This window comes from Pinus tabuliformis, chromosome 3_1, assembly GCF_031772625.1.
Source record: "Pinus tabuliformis cultivar Carrire ecotype Pingquan chromosome 3_1, CPIR1, whole genome shotgun sequence".
NCBI lineage: Eukaryota > Viridiplantae > Streptophyta > Pinopsida > Pinales > Pinaceae > Pinus > Pinus tabuliformis.
In genome coordinates, this window is record NC_142301.1 from 374354016 (window position 1) to 374379281 (window position 25266).

At 36.7% G+C, this 25266-nt stretch overlaps 1 protein-coding gene across 1 annotated transcript; it reads right to left on the reverse strand.

The window, feature by feature from the left end:
- Positions 1-9333: 9333 nt before the first annotated feature.
- Positions 9334-9882, reverse strand: LOC149187277 (dirigent protein 22-like). Its single transcript, XM_089412778.1, has one exon. The coding sequence runs from the start codon at positions 9877-9879 to the stop codon at positions 9334-9336; it is 546 nt and encodes a 181-aa protein (XP_089268904.1). The 5' UTR covers positions 9880-9882.
- Between the last annotated feature and the right edge of the window lie 15384 nt (positions 9883-25266).

Genomic DNA, 25266 nt, shown 5'->3' on the forward strand with positions numbered 1-25266 from the left:
ATAAATTGAATTCCGTATAAAAATCACTATCCATCATAATACTTTGGGTCTCCAACCATTATATCCAGTGGTTCTCTAAAAAAACATTTTATCATACAAATTGTTGGACACCTAATCCTCTGAGGGTTGGTGTGGAAACTGAATAGTCTAAGGAAGTCTAAGAGACCTTGGAATACGAAACCAATGGTCATATGAATGTACTGCAAATTAATAATAGATAGAATCTCATGCTTATCTTAATATTCTGTTGCTACCATGTATGTGTTTAACATGGTATCAGAGCGGGAATACTCTTGCCCTACTCCAATTTGAGCCACTTGTGTTGTGGCCTCTTTGTGCATGTCAGTTCTGCATTCCTACGAATAGATCTCCCATTATTATGTGCATGCCTATTTCATGCTTCACAATGTCAGACTGACCTCTCTTAGCTAAATTTGTGTTGGGTTCTCTATCCACTACCTCGAATAGCGAAAACGCACCCACCAGGACTCTGCACCTGAACGCTCTATGTTTGATAGAAAATTGAACAACCTTTAAAGTTTGTGTTGCATGGAAGATTGAGATGACCGTGGTGAGTGCCATGAGTGAAGTAAGTATGTATTGCAGCCATACATATTCGATACATATTCTGCATTGAATGGTATTCTGTGTTGAATGGTAATGTGTTGACTGCGTTTTGGATGAACATCATGTTGCTTGACATGGAGTGATTGTCATGCGATATTACTGTCTTCATAATACTGCATTACCATGACCGTTTTCTTGTTAACGCCTCTCCTTCTGTGTTAATACTCCCGACTCCGCACCATAATACCTCCTTTGTGTCAGTGAAATTATCAGTGAAATTGTGTTGGCATCTACACCACAACTATAAACAGTGACTATGGTTGCCTTGAATCATATTAGTATATACACTGTCTAGTTATATGAACGTTGCCCTTGCTGCCACATTAGAGGATCTATGGACTGCAACTTTCTCGTCCACAAGTGACTTCCCAAGAAGCTGGAAGCCAAGATCGAAACCCTTAAGTGGGCCACAAAGTTGAACATGTAGAATTGATACTTTGCTAGAGGCTAGAAATCCTTCCAACTTGAGGTCCAGCGAATCAAGCGACAATACACAGTGACGATTGGATCAGTCGAATCAACGGACAAGGTTAATGGAATATGAGCAACGGAGATCTTATCATAGGAGATTAAGTTAAGAAACGGATGGATCACATCAAGGCATGTGTCAACAAAAGGGTGGAAAACATGCAGAATAATGGAGCAGTCTTCATAGGCAGTAAGCAATATCTCGCGCACCCTAAAAGCTATAAATGCTATTTTGTGAATTCACGTAATTAACCTGAGGGGTTGACATGTAGCACGAGAAAACCACTTTTCTCGCGCGCTCTTGACTTGTTATGTGTTATGAAACCAGCTCAACAAAAGATAGAAAAGATATATCAACACCTTAGAATTTAGCCTCTTCGAGGGGGCAACCTCCTTTACATTACATAAATGAACAATTCTTGGATGATACAAATGAAAAGACCTCCTTTCTATATATAGGAGTCTAAGGGGTCATAACATAATGAGAGCCGACATAACAATAATAATGTAAGGGCACAATAATAACAATAGTGGGCTTCTATGGGGCACAATAGGAACAATATGGGCACTACATGGGTACATCAATATAATAAGTGGGTTATACTAATAACAATAAGGGGTTACATTAGTAGTATAGGGGCCTAACATGCCCCTCTCCTTCAAAAAGCGTTGTCCTCAACGCTTGAGTAGTTCTTGATGCTTCTGTATAAAATTCTTGTCCTCCCATGTGGAATATTCAGCGGGTAAGTTCTTCCACTTGATGAGATACTCTGAAATTGATCGATTTCGTAGCTGTCGGGTTCTTGTTTCTGTGGTTGCTCCAGGTTCCAATATGATTTTTCCTTCCTCTTTAATTTCTGGCAAAATTGTTTGAATTGGGATCTTTTGCAACTTTTGAATAAGTGGCCATACTTCTTCGTCCTTCTTCCATTCATCCCTTGCTTTGTTTATCCAATCTGGTTGGATAATATAAATAGCACAAAACAATGCTTCCACATCCTCATCCTTTAAGAGTCTTCCCCTTCGGTAAGGTCGCCATTTTTTAAGTGCTTGTTGTTTCGTTTGATTTTGCACCGAAGTGGCGTTATCCTTTAAAAGTTGGAGAACTTGTTGTTGATGCTCAATGTGATCTTTCACTGTTTGAACCTTTTTCTTCTTGATATGTCCTTCTATCTCTAGAGTTTGAGGAGTGGTAATTTCTTTCGATCCTTTACAAGATATGGTCGGATTTATTTCTTGATGCTCGATATGATCTTTCACTTCTTGAACATTTTTCATCTTTATATGTCCTTCTATCTTGATAGTTTGAGGAGTGGTAATTTCGAACAATGAATTACAAGATATGGTTGGACTCATTTCTTCTTTCTCGATGAGATCTTTCACTTCTTGCACCTTTTTCTTCTTGATATGTCCTTCTATCTTGAGAGTTTGAGGAGTGGTAATTCTTGCCAATGTTTTACAAGATATGGTCTGATTCATTTCTTCTTTCTCTAGGGTGGGGTCCTGGCGTATATCTTCTTCTTTTTTTGTTTCTTGATCCTTTTCTTCCTCCTCTTCATATTCTATGTAAAATAATTTCTTCTTAGCACACTTATGACCTTTAGTGCATTTGCTATCACAATTGTAACAAAGCCCTTTTTCTCTTTTTTCTTCCAATTGTTGTGGTGTAACCCTTGTAGGTTGTGGAAGGCTAGGAGAAACAACACTTCCATCTTTATAGTTGTGAGGGGTACACTTCCTGATTTCCATAATTTTGCTTTCCACTATGTCACAAAGCCCTTTTACTCTTTCCAATTGTTGTGGTGTTGCTCTAAAGAAGGTGTTGCTCTTTGTATCCTCATAATGTGCTATCATTTCCTCCGTGAAAATTGACCACGTAACAAGTTTTTTACGAGAACAAAGCCCTTTGTACCATAAAAATTGATTTGGTTCTAAATATGAAGATGCAATACATACCTTTTGTAATAGTTGTACACCATGTATATCAAAATATTGCTCCATCTGAAGTATCCAATTTACCGGATCCTTGCCATCAAACTTCCTCATCTTGCTTTTTCTTGATTTTAGGAGATCTACCTTGAAACGACTGTAACTCTGTGCTTTCATATCTTTAAGTTTTGAAATTGTGACCTGCAGTATCCCACTGTGTCCTCTTTTCAATGCCACCAGTCTGATTCAAATTGGATTCTCCAAGAAAGCGTTATGCACAATCTCCCAAGATGACCTGATTATAGACCTTTCCAGAAGAGCGAAGTTGTATGAAGTGCCACGTGTATAATTTTCGATATTTGGTTCTGAAAAAGATATACAAGAAACTACAGTCCGTCCTCTTTCTGTACCTTCTTACAAAATTTCAATCCGATCCCCAGAGAGAAAGTTATGACGATGTTCCTCAGGTCACATGTTTTGAATGTAATTCGGGAGTCTATAAAAATACCAACTTCCTCAGATCATATCTCCACAAATATTGCGCGAAATGTTCTGAAATTCGGACCCGAGGTTCAGCGCGATTTCTTCTCAAATGGGTTTTTGTTGCAACTTCTGAAACGTCACAGAAAAAAAGTTATAGCGAAAATGACACAATGACCTGTTTGGAACAGCGAAACCCTAGAATCCAAAGCTCTGATACCAAATGTTATGAAACCAGCTCAAGAAAAGATAGAAAAGATAGATCAACGCCTTAGAATTCAGCCTCTTCGAGGGGGCAACCTCCTTTACATTACATAAATGAACAATTCTTGGATGATACAAATGAAAAGACCTCCTTTCTATATATAGGAGTCTGAAGGGTCATAACATAATGAGAGCCGACATAACAATAATAATGTAAGGGCACAATAATAACAATAGTGGGCTTCTATGGGGCACAATAGGAAAAATATGGGCACTACATGGGTACATCCATATAATAAGTGGGTTATACTAATAATAATAAGGGGTTACACTAGTAGTATAGGGGCCTAACATTATGCATTGTGCACGATTTCACACGAGATTACGTGATAATCATTGGATAAAGCGGGATTGATTGGCAATGGAGATCAGCCAAGCTAGTTGGCGAGCGAGTGATGTGATAGTCATTCGATTAGACAGGTTAGATTTGACAGTGATCATGTCGGAAGATGCATGTGAGTTAATTTAAATTTCAGATGCAATAAGGTTATGAACTGGGGTTTTGATTCCTTTCGATTCCGTGGAAAATTTGAAGGTTTGCCATATACCGAGTAAATTAAATAGTTCTGTCATTTTAGCAGAATAACTAAAATTGAAGGTTGAGGCTAGTTGGCGCAAGTTATTGCGCGATAACCGTCGGATTGAGGAATTAGATTGATGGCGAAGATTTAATGTGCCAAGGAGAGCATCGATATATGTGAAAAAGTTTGTGGAATGGAAGAAAGGTAAGGTTTAAGTCTGGGCTTCATGGAGTTTATTTGGCTAAGAACGATTTGGCTCCTCGAACAAAGCTGCACTCAACTGAAAATTCTGTGGACCCCTTCACTAATGTACAAAAGTCTATTTCATTCAACCATACATTACACGGTAGAAAAATAGTTTCTGGTCTCTCTGAAAACTGTTAGAAAGAACATCAATGAGAAGGATAAGATTGTCGGAAATTTCAAATACCTCTGCTATGTTAGTGACAATCACAGATCCTTCATAAGTTTTTGGGTACAACCTCCTGAAGAAAGAGTCCACTCGTTCTTTACGTGTTATTCCAGTTGGTACAGGAGGAATATCTTAAACGAAGACAACAAATTATTCTAGTTGATTCTATCTTTAGCTAAGAAGGATATTACAAAGTTGACTTCCATCCAGTTGAACAAAGGTAGAGGTAGGTTATCGACATAAGAGCACAAAAGCAGTAAGAACTATTATGCGAATTTCTAGAACAGAGGATATTGCAGTAACATTGAATTGTGAGTGACTGTTGCTTCTTCCTCATTAGTTAATAGTTGTAATTGGTTTCTTTAAAGTGTAGGTTTGATAATGAAGAAAATGACCAGACTTGATAATGCATTAGAGTTGTTAAATACTCTGATACATTAGAGTTGTTAAGCAGTAGCTTTGTTACCTCTAAACTGGAACGTAGAATATCTCCTCAATTGTGCATTAATTCTCTATTGAAACATTGAAGTTTGTACACTCGTCCATTGGATAAAATGATAGATTGTGAACGCATATTGTCAAGTTGATTGAAGGCTAGTGTTATATATGCATTGGAGCTACAATATATTTGTGAGATGGGATGCATATTAAATATGTTTATATACAGTGTGAGTGTTTAGGAATGTATGTGCATCTTTTTGCATTGTGTAGGTTCCATTCTTTGCTTTGTGCAATTCCAAACCGTGGTATGTGCATTAAACACTAATTTTGGAGTCATATTTATTGCTACTTAGTGCTCATGTACTAGTGTTGTGGGTCAAATATGCCTCTAATATATATTGGAAAGGTTATATGATTGCACCAACGTTGTTTATAGAGTTGTCTCTATAAATTGTTAGTGTATTCTCTGCACTTTATATAAAAGAAGTATTTTGTGGAGGAGAGAAGACATTTGTATTGGCTATAATATTGGTGCATTTGTTGTGAAATGGTTTTAATTGGTGAAGGATTAGAATTCCTCAATACTATGATACACTGAGTGACTAACAACACATTCAAAACTAGCAAAGACCCTCTCTCCAAAATTCGGACCTATCTATCTACAACATGCACAAGAAAACATTATTCTTTTGCAGCTTGAATCTCAACTACAACAAGAAGAATTACAACGGTGGAGTCATCATTATGAACCTGTTTATGTTCAAAAGATTGAAAGAGACTCCCATAAACAGCAAGACAATAATGTTATAGATGATTCAGATCCAGTGCCCAATAAAGTAGCAGAGTTACATGCAGATATAGAAGTTCAGTTTGCACTTTCCAAGCCCATCATCAGACCTTGGGAAGAGCTTGTCAACAACAAGCACAAAACATGTCTTGGATATGATAAGGAGGTTTCCTTTCATATTCCAGATTACTCAAAGCCCATCCAGTTTCAAAGTGCTAGATTCCTTTATGACAATTCACCTTCACTTGTTCCAGATTCTGCTCCTCTTCCACAGCAACAACAATAGATTATGAAATTCTAACACTGTGACTGAGTTGGCCATATGAAATATCACTATTTTGATCTTCATCCATGTAAGCACTGTCATAAAACCAATCATTCTTCAAACAGATGCTTCAGAAAAGAACCTCTTGCAAGAACAAAGATTCATCTTGGATGGATCACTTCTTGGCAAGGGGCATCAACAACCAAGAAGGTATTCCAGTAATATGTCAGAACTTGTTTTAGAGTATTGAAAACTCTTGCAGTTGAATTTTCTTCATCATCTCACCTTGTGTCTGACATGGGGGAAATGATGGTCATCTACAAGCTTCAAATCCACATCAAGCGAGCCTGAGACCTAACCTACCATACTAGATTCAGAGTTGTAGCTAGAGACAAAGATGCCCCTAATCATGCCTTCAGTTGGTGGTGCCTCTTCAAAGAATTTGGGACACTTCCTCTAGCATAAAACTTCACCTTTTTTCCATTTTTGGAAGAGTTCCAGGAATTTCATTAAGCATTCCATAGTTGTTGGTCATCCTTAAACCATCACAGATTGATACCTCCCTTTTCAGGTTCAGGTTCTCCCTTTTATGTAGGGTGAGACCTCCTTTTCATGGTTGAAGGTTTCCTTCTTCAAAACATCAGGAGTACTTCCTCTAGCAGAAGACCTAAGCTTCATGCCAGGCTTGGAAGAGTTCTGGGAACTGCACTAAGCATTCGAGTGTTGGTGGTCATCCTTAAACCACCTCCCTTATACCAACATTTTAGAGAGCACATTCAACCTAGTGTTGCCATGCATTTTTGCACATTTTATATTACAACTCTCTTCATGGACTCATACATAACACTTCAAATTAAAGGGGGGGGGGGGGGGGGGGGGGGGGGGGGGTTTGTTGGACACGTAATCCTCTAAGGGCTAGTGTGGAAGTTGAATAGTCTAAGGAAGTCCAAGAGACCTTGGAATACGAAACCAAAGGTCATATGAATGTACTATAAATGTATATCATTTGTTAATAATAGATATACTTTCATGCTTATCTTAATATTTTGTTGCTTCCATGTATGTGTTTAACATATACTTCATTAAGATTTGTATACCTATACTTTTACTTCCAACTAAATCATTATCAATCACCATGTTGGATCTTCTTTGGCTTGCCCATAACTACACCTTTGATGCTCTTGCATCATATACAACGAACTACATAACCGTTAAAAATGAAGTTCCCATATAAACTCTTATTGAAACGGAAAAAAACTGCTAAAATATTGAACTAGTTATCTCGACTATTTTCTCAAACAACCTATCTAGGATAAACATTTAAACCATTCGCTATAGACGATATTAATAATCACATATTCTTGCATCACAAGTAATTCAATTGTAATTCAAGCTATAAGCTAAACATTACTTCCCAAATAACTTTAATATACCAAAATAAATAAATTATTTACAAATTTCTCCATTAAAAACCCATTCACAATTGTTTTATGTTTCTTCTTCTTTTTGCTTATTCATAATTATCTTCATACTTATATTTAATAATAACTCTTAATTTACTTATATTCTATAAAAGTTGTCACCCTTTTAATCCTTTTAAACTTTTTTAAATTTATAATAATATTACTATATATTTCTTTTTAAAATATTACTATACAAATCTTTTTAAAAGGCTGATAAAGAATATCATCATAAAAATATACTAACAATATCATTCCATATAATCCTTATTACAATAATAAAAAAGAAGTGTGAACATTCAATTTCATAATCTTCATTATAATGCTAATATGAAATGTCTTTATTATAATGTTAATAAGGAATAAGCTCATGGAGATGTTGGATAATCTTTTGTCTATATACACTTTATACATATATTTGATATAGATTTACATCATATTGTTATTTTATTTTAACAATTATGGTGTATGGTTACTAAGTGGTTGCTACATAAACATTAAAGGCAGTTTAATATATTTGATCTAACACTAAACATCGAAGGCAACTTAATATATCAGATCTAAAGCCCAAACATCAAAAGCGGTTTAATATATCAAATCTAACCTGAAACATCAAAGACGACTTAATATATTGTATCTAACCCCAAATATCATCAAAGGCGGCTTAATATATCAGATCTAACCCCAAATATCATCAAAGATGGCTTAATATATCAGATCTAACCCCAAACATCAAAGGCGGCTTAATATATCGAATCTAACTGCAAACATCAAATCAGCTTAACATAACGAATCTAACCCCAAACATCAAGGACGGCTAACCCCAAACATCAAAGGGGGCTTAATATATCGAATCTAACCCCAAACATCAAAGGTGGCTTACCATATCGGATCTGACCCCACACATCAAAGGCGGCTTAATATATCAGATCTAACCCCAAACATCAAAGGCAACTTAATATATGAGATCTAACCCCAACGACATCAAGGATAATTGACCTCATAACAGAGCAAAATAATTAGTGCAGTGTGGCACTAGTCGCTAAATAAATGCTTGCCAATATCTATTTACCAAGATACATTAAATGCTTTAAATTCCTTGTTGCATTTAGGAATGGTTCGCTCATGACTTCAGTGATTCCATCTTCCAACAAAAACCTGAATACTTCTCACAAATATGAATGTTGTTGGGGTTGTTTATTGCGATAGTTGAGATTATTATTTCCAACAAATGTGTTAGTAGAATGAATCTTGAGATATTGCATATCTAGCCATAAATAGCTCAAACATAAATATTGTCACGGTGTTTATTGCGGTGGTTAAGATTATTATTTCCAAAGATTATTATTTCCAACCAATGTGCCAGTAGAATGAATCTTCAGATAGTGCATATCTAGCCGTGATGACAAAGAAAGACCGTTTTATTCCATATAACCGTGTGGCTAATTTAGCGCATCCAGAAAAGTTAGAGGCGTTGATCCCAACCTCAAAGATGTTCAAAGGAGATCGAACCATTTTTAAGCCCATAAACAGCCAACTACATATCCTCAATGGCTGTGATGCCTTATTTTGACCATCGAAATAATCTAAAAGGAAACCCCACAATATAGGTATGTTGCCATTCTCGATTTACAATAGCCGTAGTATAATAAAATTATATCAAAAGCAGGAACGAAAGGCTAGTAATGGAGAACAGTGACGTTGTATTCAACAACCGCATTGCCTGTTTTTGGATCGAACGAATGGGTGTGGGCGAGCGCGTAGCCTCGAGACAAACGAAACAATCCGCTCCCTCCCACAATCGGCATTTCTCTTACTTTATCGAAAACCGCATTCTTCCCCAGCATGGAGAGGGTGCTGCCATTGTACTTTCCACTCTGGAACACAAACGTCGTCGCCATAAGGAGATGAACTACCTCTTGGCCAGAAGAGACGTAGATACCCTGCGCTCTTCCCACCATTTTGGAGTTGGCTTCCGGCCCTTCCGTCAACCAGTCGTCCATAACTCTCACTATCCCGAATTGAGTAGCCGAAGAGTTAGTGGTGGGAGCCGAGGCCACCTCCACGGCCGTCACATTTTTCCCAGCCACCAAATCGTGGAAATAGAAGTGCAGGTGGCTTATCTTCTCCCGCCCTAATTTCGATTTTGCCTCCACCTCCGCTATATGAAGGCATGCCAACAACAGTACAGTGGACACTGTAATAGTTGCTGCCCAATAACCCATGCTGGCCAACTCTGGAAATAGAATGCCTCACTGCAGAGAAGGTGAAGCGAAAAGCGTATGGTAATGCAAGGGTAGCCCCAGTGCCCACTTTTATAATGTGGATCCGCGTGATGGGGACCCTTACTTTCTGCCACACTCTTGAATTTTTTATGTTATTTCCGTTTCCGGTTGCAATGCCATGACCTTTCAGTGGGTATCGGAGTTAGTTTGTTTAGGGCCACATTTTCTGCCGTATAACGTGACCCTATGGATTTTTAGGGTGCCTACTATCCTGTGAGATCCGTAGTTTTCGGTGTTTTATGTTGTGGGTATCGGAGTTTCATAGTTTACGGCCACATTTCTGGCATGTAACCTGAAACAATGAACTTTTGCAGTGGCTATGATACTGCCTATCCCTTGTCGTTTTTTTGGGTCAAGAATGATTTGTTTCAATCGAGAAGTTAAAACAGTTTCATCGGAATGCCTTAGTGTACAGTTTTCTTCCCGAAAATATTGTTAAACAGTTTGGGATCTACGAAGTTTTTTTTTTGGGAAAATATTGATATGAATAATTTTGAAAATCTAGCAGCAACTATATTTTTTCCACATTATTTTTATTTTTTCCCATATAATTTTTACCAAAAAAATTCCCATATTCGAAATAAATATTATTTTTTGAAATTACAAAATTTATTAAAATAAATAATATTTATTGAAATTACAGAATTTATTTAACTAAATGAAAAACTTCTATTTTAGAATACATATTTTCAATTTTCTTTTTTAATTTTTCTCTGGCTGCAATTTTATGCCAACCAAATTTCTATAATAATATATATATATATATATTTAATATCGATTTTCCCATGATCCAACCAACTGAAACATGGAACCGAACGTCTTTCATCGGTTGTTGGATACCGTTGCTTGAATTAAATGCAAACATGCAACGGGTCCTTTACGCTGCTGGGCGGTTTCTTGGTCGAGGAACATGTCTAAAGCATTGACCAAAATGTTCGCCCTTTTTGTTGTGTGAAAATGTTAAGGAGGTAGGTGGGAAACAACGCTGCAACACCACTTGCTTAGGTATTTGGAATTTTACATTGCAACTTCGCATGGGTATGTTTTTTTTCGTTTTTGGAAAATTATATATCTACATATATATATTTATTTCTTTTCAGTACAGCGTAATTGTTCAAAAGTTTTTTTAATGGGTAAGGATATGTTTTTTTTTTTTTTTAATTAGTAGGTTTTTTTTTTTACACTTTTTTATTGGAAAATTTTTTTTTTTTTTTTTTAATGTGATTTTTAGGGTGATTTTTTACTTTTTATCTTATATATGTATAGTTGTAGTCTAACTTATATATGAAATAGATTTTCTTATAGAATTTGGCAAAACAATTTTATAAAAGAATGTGATTTTTTTGTTATTTAGAATGCAATTTTGAATTTAACACCTCAAAAACCCATATGGCACTCAATTCTATAGATTAAACAACTTAAACTCCAGTTTTTAAAAATCTTTACCCGATTTTGATTAAAATTAATCTGAAAAATGTGGTGAAAATGATCATTTCCTCAGTTAGACTACTCTTATATATATATATATATATATATATATATATATATATATATATATATATATAGATATATATATATATATTATTGTGATTTAAAGCTTGTATAAATAATAATAATAATAATAATAATAATAATAATAATAGTATAATTTTAATTAAAAATTATTTATTATTAAATTATTTAAAATATTATAATTTATTTAATAATGTGTTCTTTGTATTTCTCGATGGGGTGTTAATGAAATTTATGAGATTGCCTTGGGGTTGTGCCCACCACCTTTAGACGTGATTTTCATTTATGTTGAGGGGTCGCAAGTAGCCCCCAACATGCATGCACATGTACGTCTCTAGATGGCTCCCAAACCTTTTAAATTTTCTCATGCGATGGAGTTCAGGACATTTGGTAGAGGGTTGAACAAACGAGGCAAGGATGAGTCCTCGACCTCTGTGCTCTTGTTTTCTCTTCTAGTTTGTTGTGAATGGTTCCTCTTACTCTGCTTCGAGGCTGTTGGTGCGACAATGAAGGCAAGGCTTTTGGCTTTCTTGCTAAGTAGGTGGCTGGGGAGGGTTAATCCTAGGTTTGGGGTCTTTGGCACACAAACACGACTCTTGGAACACATCCTAAAGGGGGATTCTCTTTCAACCCCTTACATAGTGCTTAAGATCGTCTACCCCCTTTTCTTGTTTAACTGCATTTTCTTTAATGTTGAGGCCATGTCTTTTTATTTAGGGTTTTTACCTTGTATTGGGGGGATTGGGTGTTGTGATTTTGTCAGGTCTTAGATGATCTTATAGCCAGTCATAAGTTTATGGGTGGTGTTTTCCTTAGAATTGGAATGTCTGGTTTTGTCTTAAATTTCCTTATATGTTATCATGCGAATTTGAAAGTTTGGGCCTATGTGTTGACCTGATCTTGGCTCTTATAATGTTTAAGGGTTTGTTGCAACTCGCGTTTGTTGGGTTTCATGCGTTCTTGCCTTTAGTTAATGGTATTGGGGTGGGGGGTTGTTTCTAGGGTTTCAACATCCATGATGTAGACTCTATGGGATCCCCCTCAATGTGATGTTTATGTCATGAGCATTAGTAATGATATCGTGGGTTATCACCCTAGTCCTTGTATTACTGGTCATTTTGTCACAATATCCCAAAAGGCCCGCAAAGCAGATCAATCAACATCCATGAACACTTTGTCATAATCCCTTTGCAAATATGTAAGGATCATTTCTCCAAAAAGTTTCAGTTTCTCGGTCTCTCTGCTCAAAAACCATATTTTTAGGCCCAATGCACCATGTGCTCTTATCTACCAGCATTGGGTGCAAGTTACACACTTGAGCATTAGCACTGACCGACGCATGTTGCTCCATCTTGCAGGTGCGCTAATTCTAGAAATTTTGGAAAATAAAAAAATAATTTCAAATCTTCTTCTTCCAGAAGCTTCTAAGGTGGTTTCAACTATTGACCATGGATAGATATCTCGAATTCCTATTTGATGCTACTCTAATGGGTTTATCTCTTATCCCTTGAGCTCATCCTCCCCTCATATGTGGATCTCAAGCCTAGATTGGTAAATCCTAAACTACCGTGTTTACCCTATAAATTTACTGCCTCCCATAGAGTCTGGGTTAGCCTTTAGAGATTATTAGGTTTCCTTTTGGAGATTGCTAGTGCATGCATGCTGATGTTTTGAGCTTAAGGAACCATCATCCATTTGCGTTAGGTTTGAGTGTGAAGGTTTTTTTTGTGACAAGGAAGGACAAGTCAAGTGGGGGGACACATCTACAAGTTAGCTTCTATATATGGTTGTAACTCTCTCCTTTATTTATTAATACAAAATACAATTTGTTTTCTTATACTTTTGTTATGCTTATGCTCTTGTATTTCAATGCCATGTCGACTCATTAAATAAAGTTATTGGATTATGCTATGTGGATATTGTAGTTCATTTCCTTATTTAGTCATTGTTACATGTTCCATTTATAACATGTGGAGCTAGGATTTGAGCTTACAAGCAAAGCAGATAGAAGGACTTGCTACGAATTCTAGGTAGGTATCTTTTCTGTATTTCAATCTCTCTAAAGAAAACATTGATTCTTTTTGTCCTCTCTTGTCCTAGATCATGTCACTAGATCTAGGGAATTCATTTTTGTCCACATAAGTGAAAATTTTATATAAAAAATTAGCGACCATATTGGGGAATGATATTTCCTTTAGTGGTTTCCTTGGCCTTAACATATTTTCACCTCTTAAAGAAACCTTAATTAGCTTATTCAGACAATGTTTGACCTTAGGAAAATACTTTTTTTAGCTTAGCAAGATTTGTTGTGCCGTGTTTTCACCAAAATAACCCCAACGCTTTCTCTGTTCTAAGGAAGAGCGTCCTAACGCACATGTTGCTTCTATGTATCTACACTGAAGTGAACTAGTGCCTGTTATGCACTTGCGCTGATCCTGTAGAATGTGAAAATTTTCATTTCTTGACATTGCTCCTCATTCTGCTTCGATCCAACAAGTTTTTCTTGAGTCTCTGAATTTGTCAGTCTCTCTAAAGCCAATCCCTTGTATGAAATTGTGTCTGAGTATGAGTATTAATAAAACTATGTATGAGTGTTAATCATCTTATCTATCATCTATTTCGATCTTTGGAATTTTCACCAAATTTTAGCTTTAGTTCTTTATTAATGAAATGTTAGATCACATTTGATTTCATTTGATTTTATAATTTTTGTGAAATTTTCTTTACTTACACTTGAATGGTTCTTTTATTGCATTAGTGAAAGAAGATATTGTTGTTCATAAGTAGTCTTGTTATATTATTCTTTCGCTAATTTGGCATCATCTTGTGTTTGTTTTGAAGAATTCTCTTGCATATATTACATTTGCATAGTTAGAATTCTTATTTTCACAAAAGGAAAGGAATTGTGCATAAATTACATTGCATGGTTTGACATCTTTTAGGGCTTTGAAGATATAGTTAGGAAGCTCTTATTTGCTACATTTTGTTTGCTGCATTATTGCTTGATTCTCTTCCTTCCCATAGATAGATCTTCATCGAATATAAAGAGTTCTCTTTATCATGCTAGTTGCATTATAGGTGAGTTTAGGTGAATTTATTCTATGAGCCTCGAAACTAAAACATGATTCAAGATCAACTTTAAAATTTACCGAATCAATCTAAGGAGCATTTATAACATTTAACGACACACAGAGAGGTCTAGGCTACATACATGTTTAGACATTTTTAAATGCAGGAGTTGTCGTTCTTTATCCACGTTACATTTTGGGTTTAGATGTAAGTATATCATATCATTCTCCATGTACCTTTGGGTATATCGGATGGTGCTCCGCATATGAAAAGTATATCAAAATACTTCTTATCATACATGACGTATTAGCAAACACTACCATAGACTGCGCTTCCACATACCTTCGAGTATATTTTGGAAGTCCCATATAGGTTGCTATCATGTCATAGGTAATCCAATTGACCACCTTTTATACTTTGATATACTAAACATATTATTCAGAGATATTTCTTGCATGTATTGGAAACAATATTTTGTGGTTCACTGTTACTTGGTAAACCCTTTTTCCTAGTTACCCCTTTGTTTTATTTGTGTTGTTGATTTCTAAAGTTAATTAATCGAGGAACAACATCCTCATCGTGGAATAAATCCTTAGTATATTTTTAGGTTGAGAATAATGGCAATAGTTACTAAGTCCACAAGTCAAGGAAACCCATCTAATGGGAATCCTAGTCCTTTTCCTTCTTTTGGAAATATTGGTGCTACTTATATGGCAACATTATCCCTTCTCGAAATTACCATTGGTTTACCTGTTTGGTTATTTTCGACCTCCTTGGTTCTGAATGTACAAATTGCTTCTCAACCAAGTACTCCTCCACCTGAAGAACATCAAATTAGGGTTTATCCTAAAGTTGACCCTTTTCCTTTTTCACCTATTGTTTCTTCATCCCTTTCTTCCTTCTTGCCAAGTGACAGTCTTGATTCTAGTAACCAGAAAGTTAAGAAGAGGAAGAAAATGATAAAGAATAAGAAGCGAAATAAGAAGGGGGCGACCAAGTAACCATTATTATGAATGCAACTCATGTTGAGAAATTTTCGATCAAAGCCCATAACGTGGAATTCCCTTGCAAGCTTTGTAAGGGTAACCACCTTCTTAGAGATTGTCCTTCTATCCCTCAGGTATTAAAAGTTTGGTCTACAGGGTCACATCAACCCTTGTCGCCAACCTCTAAATATGATGCTAGTGACCAACATTTGACTAGTGATAATAAGGCCCAACGAAAGAAGGGTAAAGTTAAGTTTCCTGTAGGTTATGTGAAGGGAATCATCGTATTCACCTTTTTCCTTATATGGATGAAGCCTCAAAAGTGTTGCAACGCCTTACAACTTCTCAGCCACGATTTTGGACTGCTACCAGAAGATTTTTGCCAATCCTCCACTACTTGATGAAGCGATTAATATGAATCCAGTAAAACCCACTCTATTTGAATGTGAATCTCATTAGTTTCTTGAGAAATTAGTTCGCCTGATTCAAACTTCAGTTCATCACACTTCTCCCGTATAGAGTGATGCTCATATCGCTCAGGTTCTTCTAGTTTGTTCATATCATATCGAATAAGGGGAATTTCTCCCATTCCTACAGGCCCCCTTCAAGTAATATGGTTGTTTGCTTTGATTGGATTTGTTGGATAATTGCTCATCTCACTTCTTGTCTGCCCTTCCAAATCATTGTGGAGGTTTGTAATAGGAAAATATCTCACACTGTTGTTGATGATGGAGATTTTGTTAGCATTCTATCCTTGACTGATTCGAAAGATTTGTGTTCCCTGAGGGATCCTTCCTTGGTTTCCTATTACCTTGGGAGGAAAAAATGTATTTATTGATGTTATGATCGTCATGGACCACATGGACTTGTATTTTCTCCTGGGGCGAGACTATGTTTATGATATGAACATTGTTGTGTCCAAACACTTTCGAGTGATGCGCTTCCCACATTATGGAAGGATTTGTTGGTATTTATTTGACTACAAATCATCCTACTTCCCTAAGTGTTCTGAATATGTAAGTGGTATCTCGCCAACCACAAGTTAACTATGTGGCAACCTATCCCATATCGTTATCTATTGTTGAAGAGGAGCCTCTCATTATTTTCTCAACTTCTTTTGACCTAGATCTAGTAGCATGTATGGTAAGTCATTTACTGGGGGCATTGGAGCTTGATCTTTCTTTTGGATCTCTTGATATGTATCCTTTCCATAGCATTTTTCTCTCACCTAATGAGAACTTCTTGGAAGATATAGTCCTTTGCAGGCCATGAATAAGGAATATGATCCCCAAATATTTTTATTAATGTCTCCTAAAAATATGTTGTGTGGTCCAAATTTGGTAAAAATGGGGCCATCAGTACATAAATAAAATTTCTTATCAAGAATACAAGCATGTTGCTACAACTTATGCATGTTCCTAGAGCATGTGCACATTCCTAGGCCATGGTAATCCGACAATCTAGTTGGTGTCCTTGTTGGAAACTCGGGGCTTACTGAACTTTAACACCCAAGAACTTGCACATGTTCCTAGGAACACATATGTCCTTGATGGCCCCATTACCACATTTTGGGCCATCATCTTCATGCATCTACCCTTCCATAAGATTCAAATTTTATTTAATATCTAAGTTTTAAAAGGATTAATAAAAATATTAATATTAATATTAATAAAAATAAAGATTAATAATAAGGTTTAATAGTAATATTAATATTAATATAACATTTTTAACTTTTTCCAACAATGCAACCATATTCAACCATGATCAAACTGATTCAAATATGGTCAATAATGTTAACCATGGTAATTCATAGTTAACATGGTTAACCATATTCATTTATAGTTGAACATTAATAACCATGGTCAATAATTTTCACCAATAATCAACCAAAATTGACCATAAAAAATATATTAAAAATTTGACATTGTCATGTGACATTTAAATATCAACGCCATAATGTATCAATCAAAAATCAATGTTGCAATCCAATGAACAAAAGTTGACATTATAATATGATTAGAAAAAATTGACATCACATATGATGAGCAAAAAATCACTTCACAAGGTGACAAACAAAAATAACATTATAACGTGACAAAAAAAATCAACAATTTAAAGTGACATACAAAAATCAATCCATGGTTGATCATGGTTGGCCAAGGTTGACAATAGTTAGCCATAGTCATCGATGCCAATCTTAGTCAACCATGGGTAATCATAGTCAATAATGGTTAACCTCAGTCAACCATGAGAAAGCATGATCATATTTCATCAACCATAGTCACCATACCATTAATCATGGTTAATCATCCTCAACCATTATCAACGTTAGTTGACCATGAGAAATTATGGTCATCTTCGATCAACCATAGTCAAAATAGTTATCCATTTCAATAATAATAAACGATTGTCATCCATACCTAATGTGGTCAATCATTGTCAGCTACAATCACCATGGTTTAATACCAGGTAAACTATGGTTAGTTATAGTCAACCATGGAAGCCCATAGATAACTATGGTCAATATTATCAATCATCATCAACCATAGCTGACTCTAGTCATCATGGTCATCTCTTGTCAACTATAGTTAGAATGGTAAAACATACTAAACTAAGGTATCGTGGCTAAACATGGTCAATCATGGCCATCCATTATAAACATGGACTAATATAATTTATGATATTAAATTATGGTCGATCATGCTCAAATTAATCAAACCATGTTCGCCCATGGTCAACATTGTTAATCCTAGTTAACATACGCAAGCATAGTCAATCATGATAAAAAAATGAACAACGATGGTCAACCATACTCAATCATAATCTATCATAGTCAACTTTTGTTAGTTGTGAACAACCATATAAATCCATATTCAATTATATGTTAAGCATAATATAACCTCCTTGATTGTAATTTGAACAAATGTATCCATCGACAATCATAGTCACATCGTTCTCATATAGACTGGTTGTCAGCTACCATAACCATATTAATAAATGTGGTTGGTATATGTTGATCGATGCATTTTCCAAACTTTACAGGTCAATTGACATTTGAAAATAACATTGATTAGCATATATCAACTATATTTATTAATGTGATTGTGCTAGTTGTAATTTTCGTTTTAGTTACCATAACCTCCTAACACTTTTGTTATAATTCAAGACCACATTTATTTCCATATAACTAAACCAATATTTCCATATAACTAAACCAATAGAATTTTATATTATATCCTATACTATATAATAAATAGCAATTGGTTTCTTCCCATTGAAGAAAGACGAACGACGAAGATTTTGTTTACATGTATGGCTTTCTTTGTTGCAACAACCAGAAACTTGGAGTAGTTCATCTTCAAACGACTCCTAAATTAAAAGAAAATATGTAATGGGTCTTTTACGCTCCATGGTCATTTAGAAATCATTGAATTGAAGGTTTGGATATTTTTAGGATGTCATTAGGAAAGAATGATGCAACTCCACGTAAAATTTATGATTTAGAAACATGATGATTTCCATTTTCTCTCTTATAACGTGTTCCATTTCTATATATTCAGCGCCAACTCTTTTTCATTGATAACTTTGCTTCAACCCTCATTAATTGATAACTTTGCTTCATTAATGGGGGGTGATTTTTTTAATAGTAACTTTTCCTTATGTTAAAGAACTAGCTTTTTGCACTCGAGAAATTATATTACTTTAGGTTTATTCTAACCTATTTTTGATATGTATGGGATTTATTTTATTTTATATATACATAATTAATTAGTTATGGTTAGATATTAACTAATTAAAAATTTTTCACGTTAGGAGACTTTAATACTAGAATTGCATCAAATAAAGTTATTTTTATAAGTAATGATTTAAGTTCTTCTTTTTTTCTTTGGCTAATTGATAATTTTAATTTAGCTAATAGATTTAAAAGAAGATCTAAAGACTTGAATGAGAATTTATTTGGTATCGAGCTAGTCAAACTTTGTAGTTCTCGAGATTGTATAATTTGTAATGGCATAATGATCCAAGATCTTTTTCTTACAGATGTATTAAAGAATTACATGAATAATCGCAACTTAACCATGAAGATTTTAAGCGCACATGAAGGAATAGAGGAAACACATAAGGGCATGCAAAGATGACACAAAGACTTGAAAATGGAGTTCATCCAATTTGGACTACATCTCTAGGCCCTGCTCAACAGTCGGGAGGCCTTCATTCATTAAGTGGCATAGACGAGAAGAAGTACAATCAGTGTTTACATAAGAAGCTTTATACCTGCAAGCTGTAATATGGCTGAAAAATGGAGAGCTCTATTGCAGAAACTAACATCATCGTTGAGTTCGTGTTGCCAAGAGGTGCAAAATCGACATAAAACTTACTCAATTCTGACACTAGACTAAAAATGCCCCTCTGAAAAATGTGCTTAGGCAAGGTTCCGCCCCCCTGCCACAAGCCACTCAAGGTTCCACCGTTTCTACAATTAAAAAAATAAATCTTGATCTCTGTGTTGGGTCTACCCTCCCCCATCTGCAATGTGTAAGAAGGTTTATGTATACGCTGGTCGGTGGAGTTTACCAAGGCTGGCCATTGGCATGGTGGAAAAGATGGATAAATGGTTGAGGAGGGTCGAGGGATCAAATCCTGCCCCTCCTATTCCCAACGTATTGGTTTATGAGAGGTTGGAGCATTTACATAGTCCACGTTTCTTTCTGGCGGACGCGCCCCCATCCCTAATGAAGGGTTATATGTATATATAGTGTGGTGGGGCAGCGTGGTTAACAACCCACCCCCCGATCCTTTTGTATGGTTGGTTGGTTCTAGGGGTGGCAGGGTCATGGCCGCCTGCCCCTAATAATATATTAGTTGTTGTGGGTTCCACTGTGGGCGCACGGGGGTCATGGCATGCCGCCTCTTTTTTTAAATTAATAACCCACATTAGTTAATTTCTTGAACCTTAGGGGTTATTGGATAAATTAATCATCCTACAATTTTTCCAGGAAAAATGGTTGGATTCTCGTGTCAGTTTTTGCCAAATTTCGCCATCCTTGAGCCTGCCACATGGGTAAGTCAACCCTGAACTTTGACTACTCCTATATTATACAAGATCAGATTGGAGTGTCATTCATACCTTTGGAATCGGGGCGACAAGCACTTTGATCTAGTGTTGAGTTTATCAACTTTCTACTACTTTAAATTTTGAGCCTTTTACCATGCCATTGGTATCTGGAGATCCACATAGATAAATCCTTCCCACTGAGAGATTTTGGACCGCCGAAAGCATTAAAACATTCAACATATTGCTTGTGTCCTTTCCAAATCATACTTTCAATCATCTGCACACAAAACTAATACATCTTCTGCACTCATATACAAACCACACATGACTCAATAATCCTTCACTTGCCAAGAGTTTATAACACACACTCTTTGGTCAAGGATTACACAATAACAACCAATACCTAAAATACTCATAAGAAAAGGCCAAAAACATCATCGTTGCATTTTGAAGTGATGGAAAACACATCATCACTTTTACATTTACTTGCAACACATGATTTACAAATCATGGCCATAACAAGCTAGTATCTAGAAAACCCATCTTTTACTTAATAAAATAAATGGTTCATTTCCCAGTGGCGGATTTTCTTATGGAATATCTTTGATGATTTGATTCTTTAGGGTGCTTTTTGGGCCTAAAGTGTCTGACATGCATATTTCTGGTGCTCATTCTTGTTGCAATGATTCTTCCTCTTCTAGACTTTTTAGATCATCTTGGAACACCTTCTCCCGATGTGCCTCTGATAAGTGTTCATGGATCCCTCACTGTCACTGGAATGTGATGAGGTGCCCTCACCATTTGTCGTTGGTGGGTTTCTGACTATTTTTGAGAATTCCCCAACTTCCTTCTTGACATACCCAAGTCTCGCATGATGAGGCAATTCCTATACTTTGATGGGGTTCATGATGCCCTGGCCATTTATGTCGAGGCCCTTCCCCTGATAACCCATTTTCCTCAATGGCTTGGATCCGATACCTGTAGTATATTTTTCAAAAGTGACGAAATCATCATCAGGAAAAGTACATGGAGACGAAGAATTACTTTCTACCTCAAGGGGGTTATGTTGCAGCTTTTAGAAGGCCTCGTCTTTAGCTTGCAACTGGTGTAACGATATTTTTTTCTCCTCCTCTGCTTCCCGTAGGAGTCTCCTCAACTCAACATTATCTGCTCGAATTCTTTGGTTGATCTCCTCAAGTTCCTGGAGCCATGCTGCGTTGGTTGTCATTTTCATCTTTGGTCCAATATCTATTGAAATTTTTTCTTCCTCACTTGAATCAGAACCCAGACGGATTGGTCCATATATTTCTATTCCAAGAGCTACAATCCTCCTTTCATCATTGGAATTTGATCCCAACTCAATGGGTCTACCTTGTGCAAAACCCGCAGTCATGACCTTCTCGTCTTCTTCTAAATCAGATGTTTGATCTTCTTACATGATGGTAGTTGTCTTCTCCTTCTCCTTTCTGTCATTTATCTTAGGTCTCAACATAGGGTGTAGTTTCCAACAGTTCTCTTCAGTGTGTCCCTCTTTCTCACAATATATACAAGAGGGTTTTTCCCCTCTTCTCTTAGTTGTTGCGGCTCTTTTAGGGTGGTCATTTTTCTCATGCATCCCACTGCTTTCAAGATGCAGATCCTTCACACTAGCCTCAATGATAGTAGTAAGCTAAAACAATAATAAGGAATGCCTTATGTAATTGTATAAAGAACCAATATACTTAGTCACAATGTCGGGTGAATATAATGGAATTCTCAAATTCAATGGTTGTTTTCTAAATTCCTCAGTAAAGTTTTGCACATTTTGTCCTTTGCCTTGCCTTAGGTGTTGCTAATCGATTAATGCCTTTTTATTATAGCCTAAGGGGTAAAACTATTTTTTCAATGTAGAAACAAAATTTTACCATGAGGAGAGAAGGTTACCCAGATTTTAGCTACCTCACAATTTTCTCTCCCGCCAAATGAGAGAGGTTGCACTCAATCGAAGGGATGCCAACTAAATCTTTGCCTTGTCTTCCTTGATTTGTTGAATCCAACAGTAGACCTAAATCTATGTAATCCAATTGTTGAGCTTTTTCTTCATTACATTCTCTAGCATACATAGGCAAGTCAAAATTTACATCTAGTTTAAGGAACATTTTTTTAGATGTATGTCTATGACGTCTATGAGAATGATGAGAAGAAGAAGAGGAACTGTCACTGGAAGATGGAGAGGGAGGGGGCTCTTCTCCACCATCTCCATGATGTATTGATCTGCGATAATCTGCATCTTTATGCTCATGCTGGATGACCTTCTCGTACTCAGAAAATAACTTGTCTACTTTCTCTACCATGTTGTATAATACCGTGCAATAATTCCGCTCTTTTTCCCAATGAGCTTCCTCATCTTCCATGTTCCTCCTTCGATGTGCATGCCCCGATTTGGCATCAAAAGACTTTAGTTTCCCTTTGCCTCTTTGGAGCTTGTTTTTGGTTAGCATACAATCATGAAATTCACATATACAAAGACCTGTTCTGATACCACTTGATCCAAGATCTTGTGCTTACAGATGTATTAAAGAATTACATGGATAATTTCAACTTAACCATGAATATTTTAAGTGCACATGAAGGAATGGGGGAAACACATAAAGGCATGAAAATATGAGACAAAGACTTGATAACAGAGTTCGTCCAATTTGGACTACATCTTCGGGCCTTGCTCAACAATGGGTATGCCTGCATTCATTAAGTGGCATAAACAAGAAGAAGTACAATCAACATTTACATAAGAAGATTTATACCTCCAAGCTGGAAGATGACCAAAGAATGGAGAGTTCTATTGCAAAAACTGACATCATCGTTGAGTTCATGTCACCGAAGGGTGAAAAATCGACATAAAACTTGCCCACTTCTGACACTGGAAAAAAATACCCCTTTGAAAAAGGTGCTCAGGCAAGGTTCTTCCCCTTGCCATAGGTCGCTCAAGGTTCCACCCTTCTTGCAATTAAAAAGAAATCTCAATATCCGCGCTGGGTCTGCCCTCCCCCGTCCACACTATGCAAGAAGGTTTATGTATACATTGGTCGACGTAGTTTACCAAGGCATGGTCATTGGCACGGTGGAAAATATGGATAAATGGTTGAGGAGGGGTTGGGGGATCAAATCCCAACCCTCTTATTCCCAACATATTTTTTTATGAGCGGTTGGAGCATTTACATAGTCCACATTTTTTGGGTGGTGATTCCGCCGGAATGGTGTCTCACCCCCATCCCCGATCAATGGTTATATGTATATACAGTGTGGTGGGGCAGCAAGGCTGATAGCCTACCCCCCGATCCATTTGTATGGTTGGTTGGTTCTAGGGGCGATGGGGTCATGGCCACCCGCCCCTAATAATATATTATTTGTTGTGGGTTCCATAGGGGGCAGTGGGGTTCATGGCCTACCACCCATTTTTTTTAATTTAATAACCCACATTAGCTAATTTCTCAAACCGTATGGGTTATTGGAAGAATTAATCATCCTACAAATTTTCCCAGAAAAAAGGTCAGATTTCGGTGCCGATTTCTACCAAATTGCACCCTCCTTAAGCCCCCCACATGGGTAAGTCAACCTTGAACTTTGGATGCTCCTATAATCCTCATACGCATTTGGATTGGAGTGTCGTTTGCATCGTTGGAATCAGGGCGACGAGAACTTCTACCTGTTGTTGAGTTTATCAACTTTCTGCCATTTTGAATTTTGAGCCATTTACCATGCCATTGGTATATGGAGATTCACCTGGATCACATAATCAAGTGACAAAACTGTTGTGGGGAAAAGTATCCGACGCGGATGACCCTATCCCTACTCTAAAGGTGACAGTCTTTAGCAACAACTGAAAGTAAAGCTTTGATGTTTTCCTTTATGAAAGTACAGAGAGAAGGAAGAAAAGATTAACCAACCTGGTGTCTTTCGCTTAGTCGATCCTTGTCCTCTCTCTTTGTCTCTTGTTCCCAGCTCCTTGCTCTCTTTGCCGGTCCAGCTACACACAGATCCTGCACAAACAAGAGAGGAAACTACAAGATACAAGTACTCATAACTGATGCATGGATTAGAGTGAATCAAATATACATGTAAATACAATACATCAATGCAATACAAGTATATAGGAGAACATGCAAAACTTTATTGATAGAAGTAACAGGGTTCTGAGAAGGTTACAACCTATGATGGCTCCAATCCAGCAGCACCTCCCCAGCAGCAAGAACTCTCCTCTTCACCTCTAGTAAAACAATCACCCAATAGCTCTAACTGTAAACCAACAGCACCTCCTTGCTTTACACAAAATTCCAGCCTCCCTAGACCTCATAGAAGAGCTCTATATATAGGAGAGAAGAAGAGAGGATGAGTCAGCTTGAGGCTGGCATAGAGCTGACTAGTGTCCTCTCCCTCTTCAGTTAATCTTCAGTTCTTGAGTCCACTTGGAGATCCTTGCTTACACATGGTGATCAAGTACCTCTTACTCATCACAGGGCGAATCTCATGAACCAAGTGTCAGTTTGGAAGCTTCCTGGGCAGTTGACACCTTGCAGAATGACTGTGCCACTTGGCCAATCTCGCCCAGCGCAGGTAGCCTTCATTAGATTTGACTTCCAGCGCAGGTACAAGGAGGAGCAGTTGCATTCCAGCGCAGATGCTCAGTGGAGCAGCTGACATGATCCAAAAATAGCCTGTTTTGAA

Excerpts from the sequence above, each read along its gene's own strand:
- LOC149187277 (XM_089412778.1), bottom strand. The coding sequence starts at position 9,879 with ATGGGTTATTGGGCAGCAACTATTACAGTGTCCACTGTACTGTTGTTG.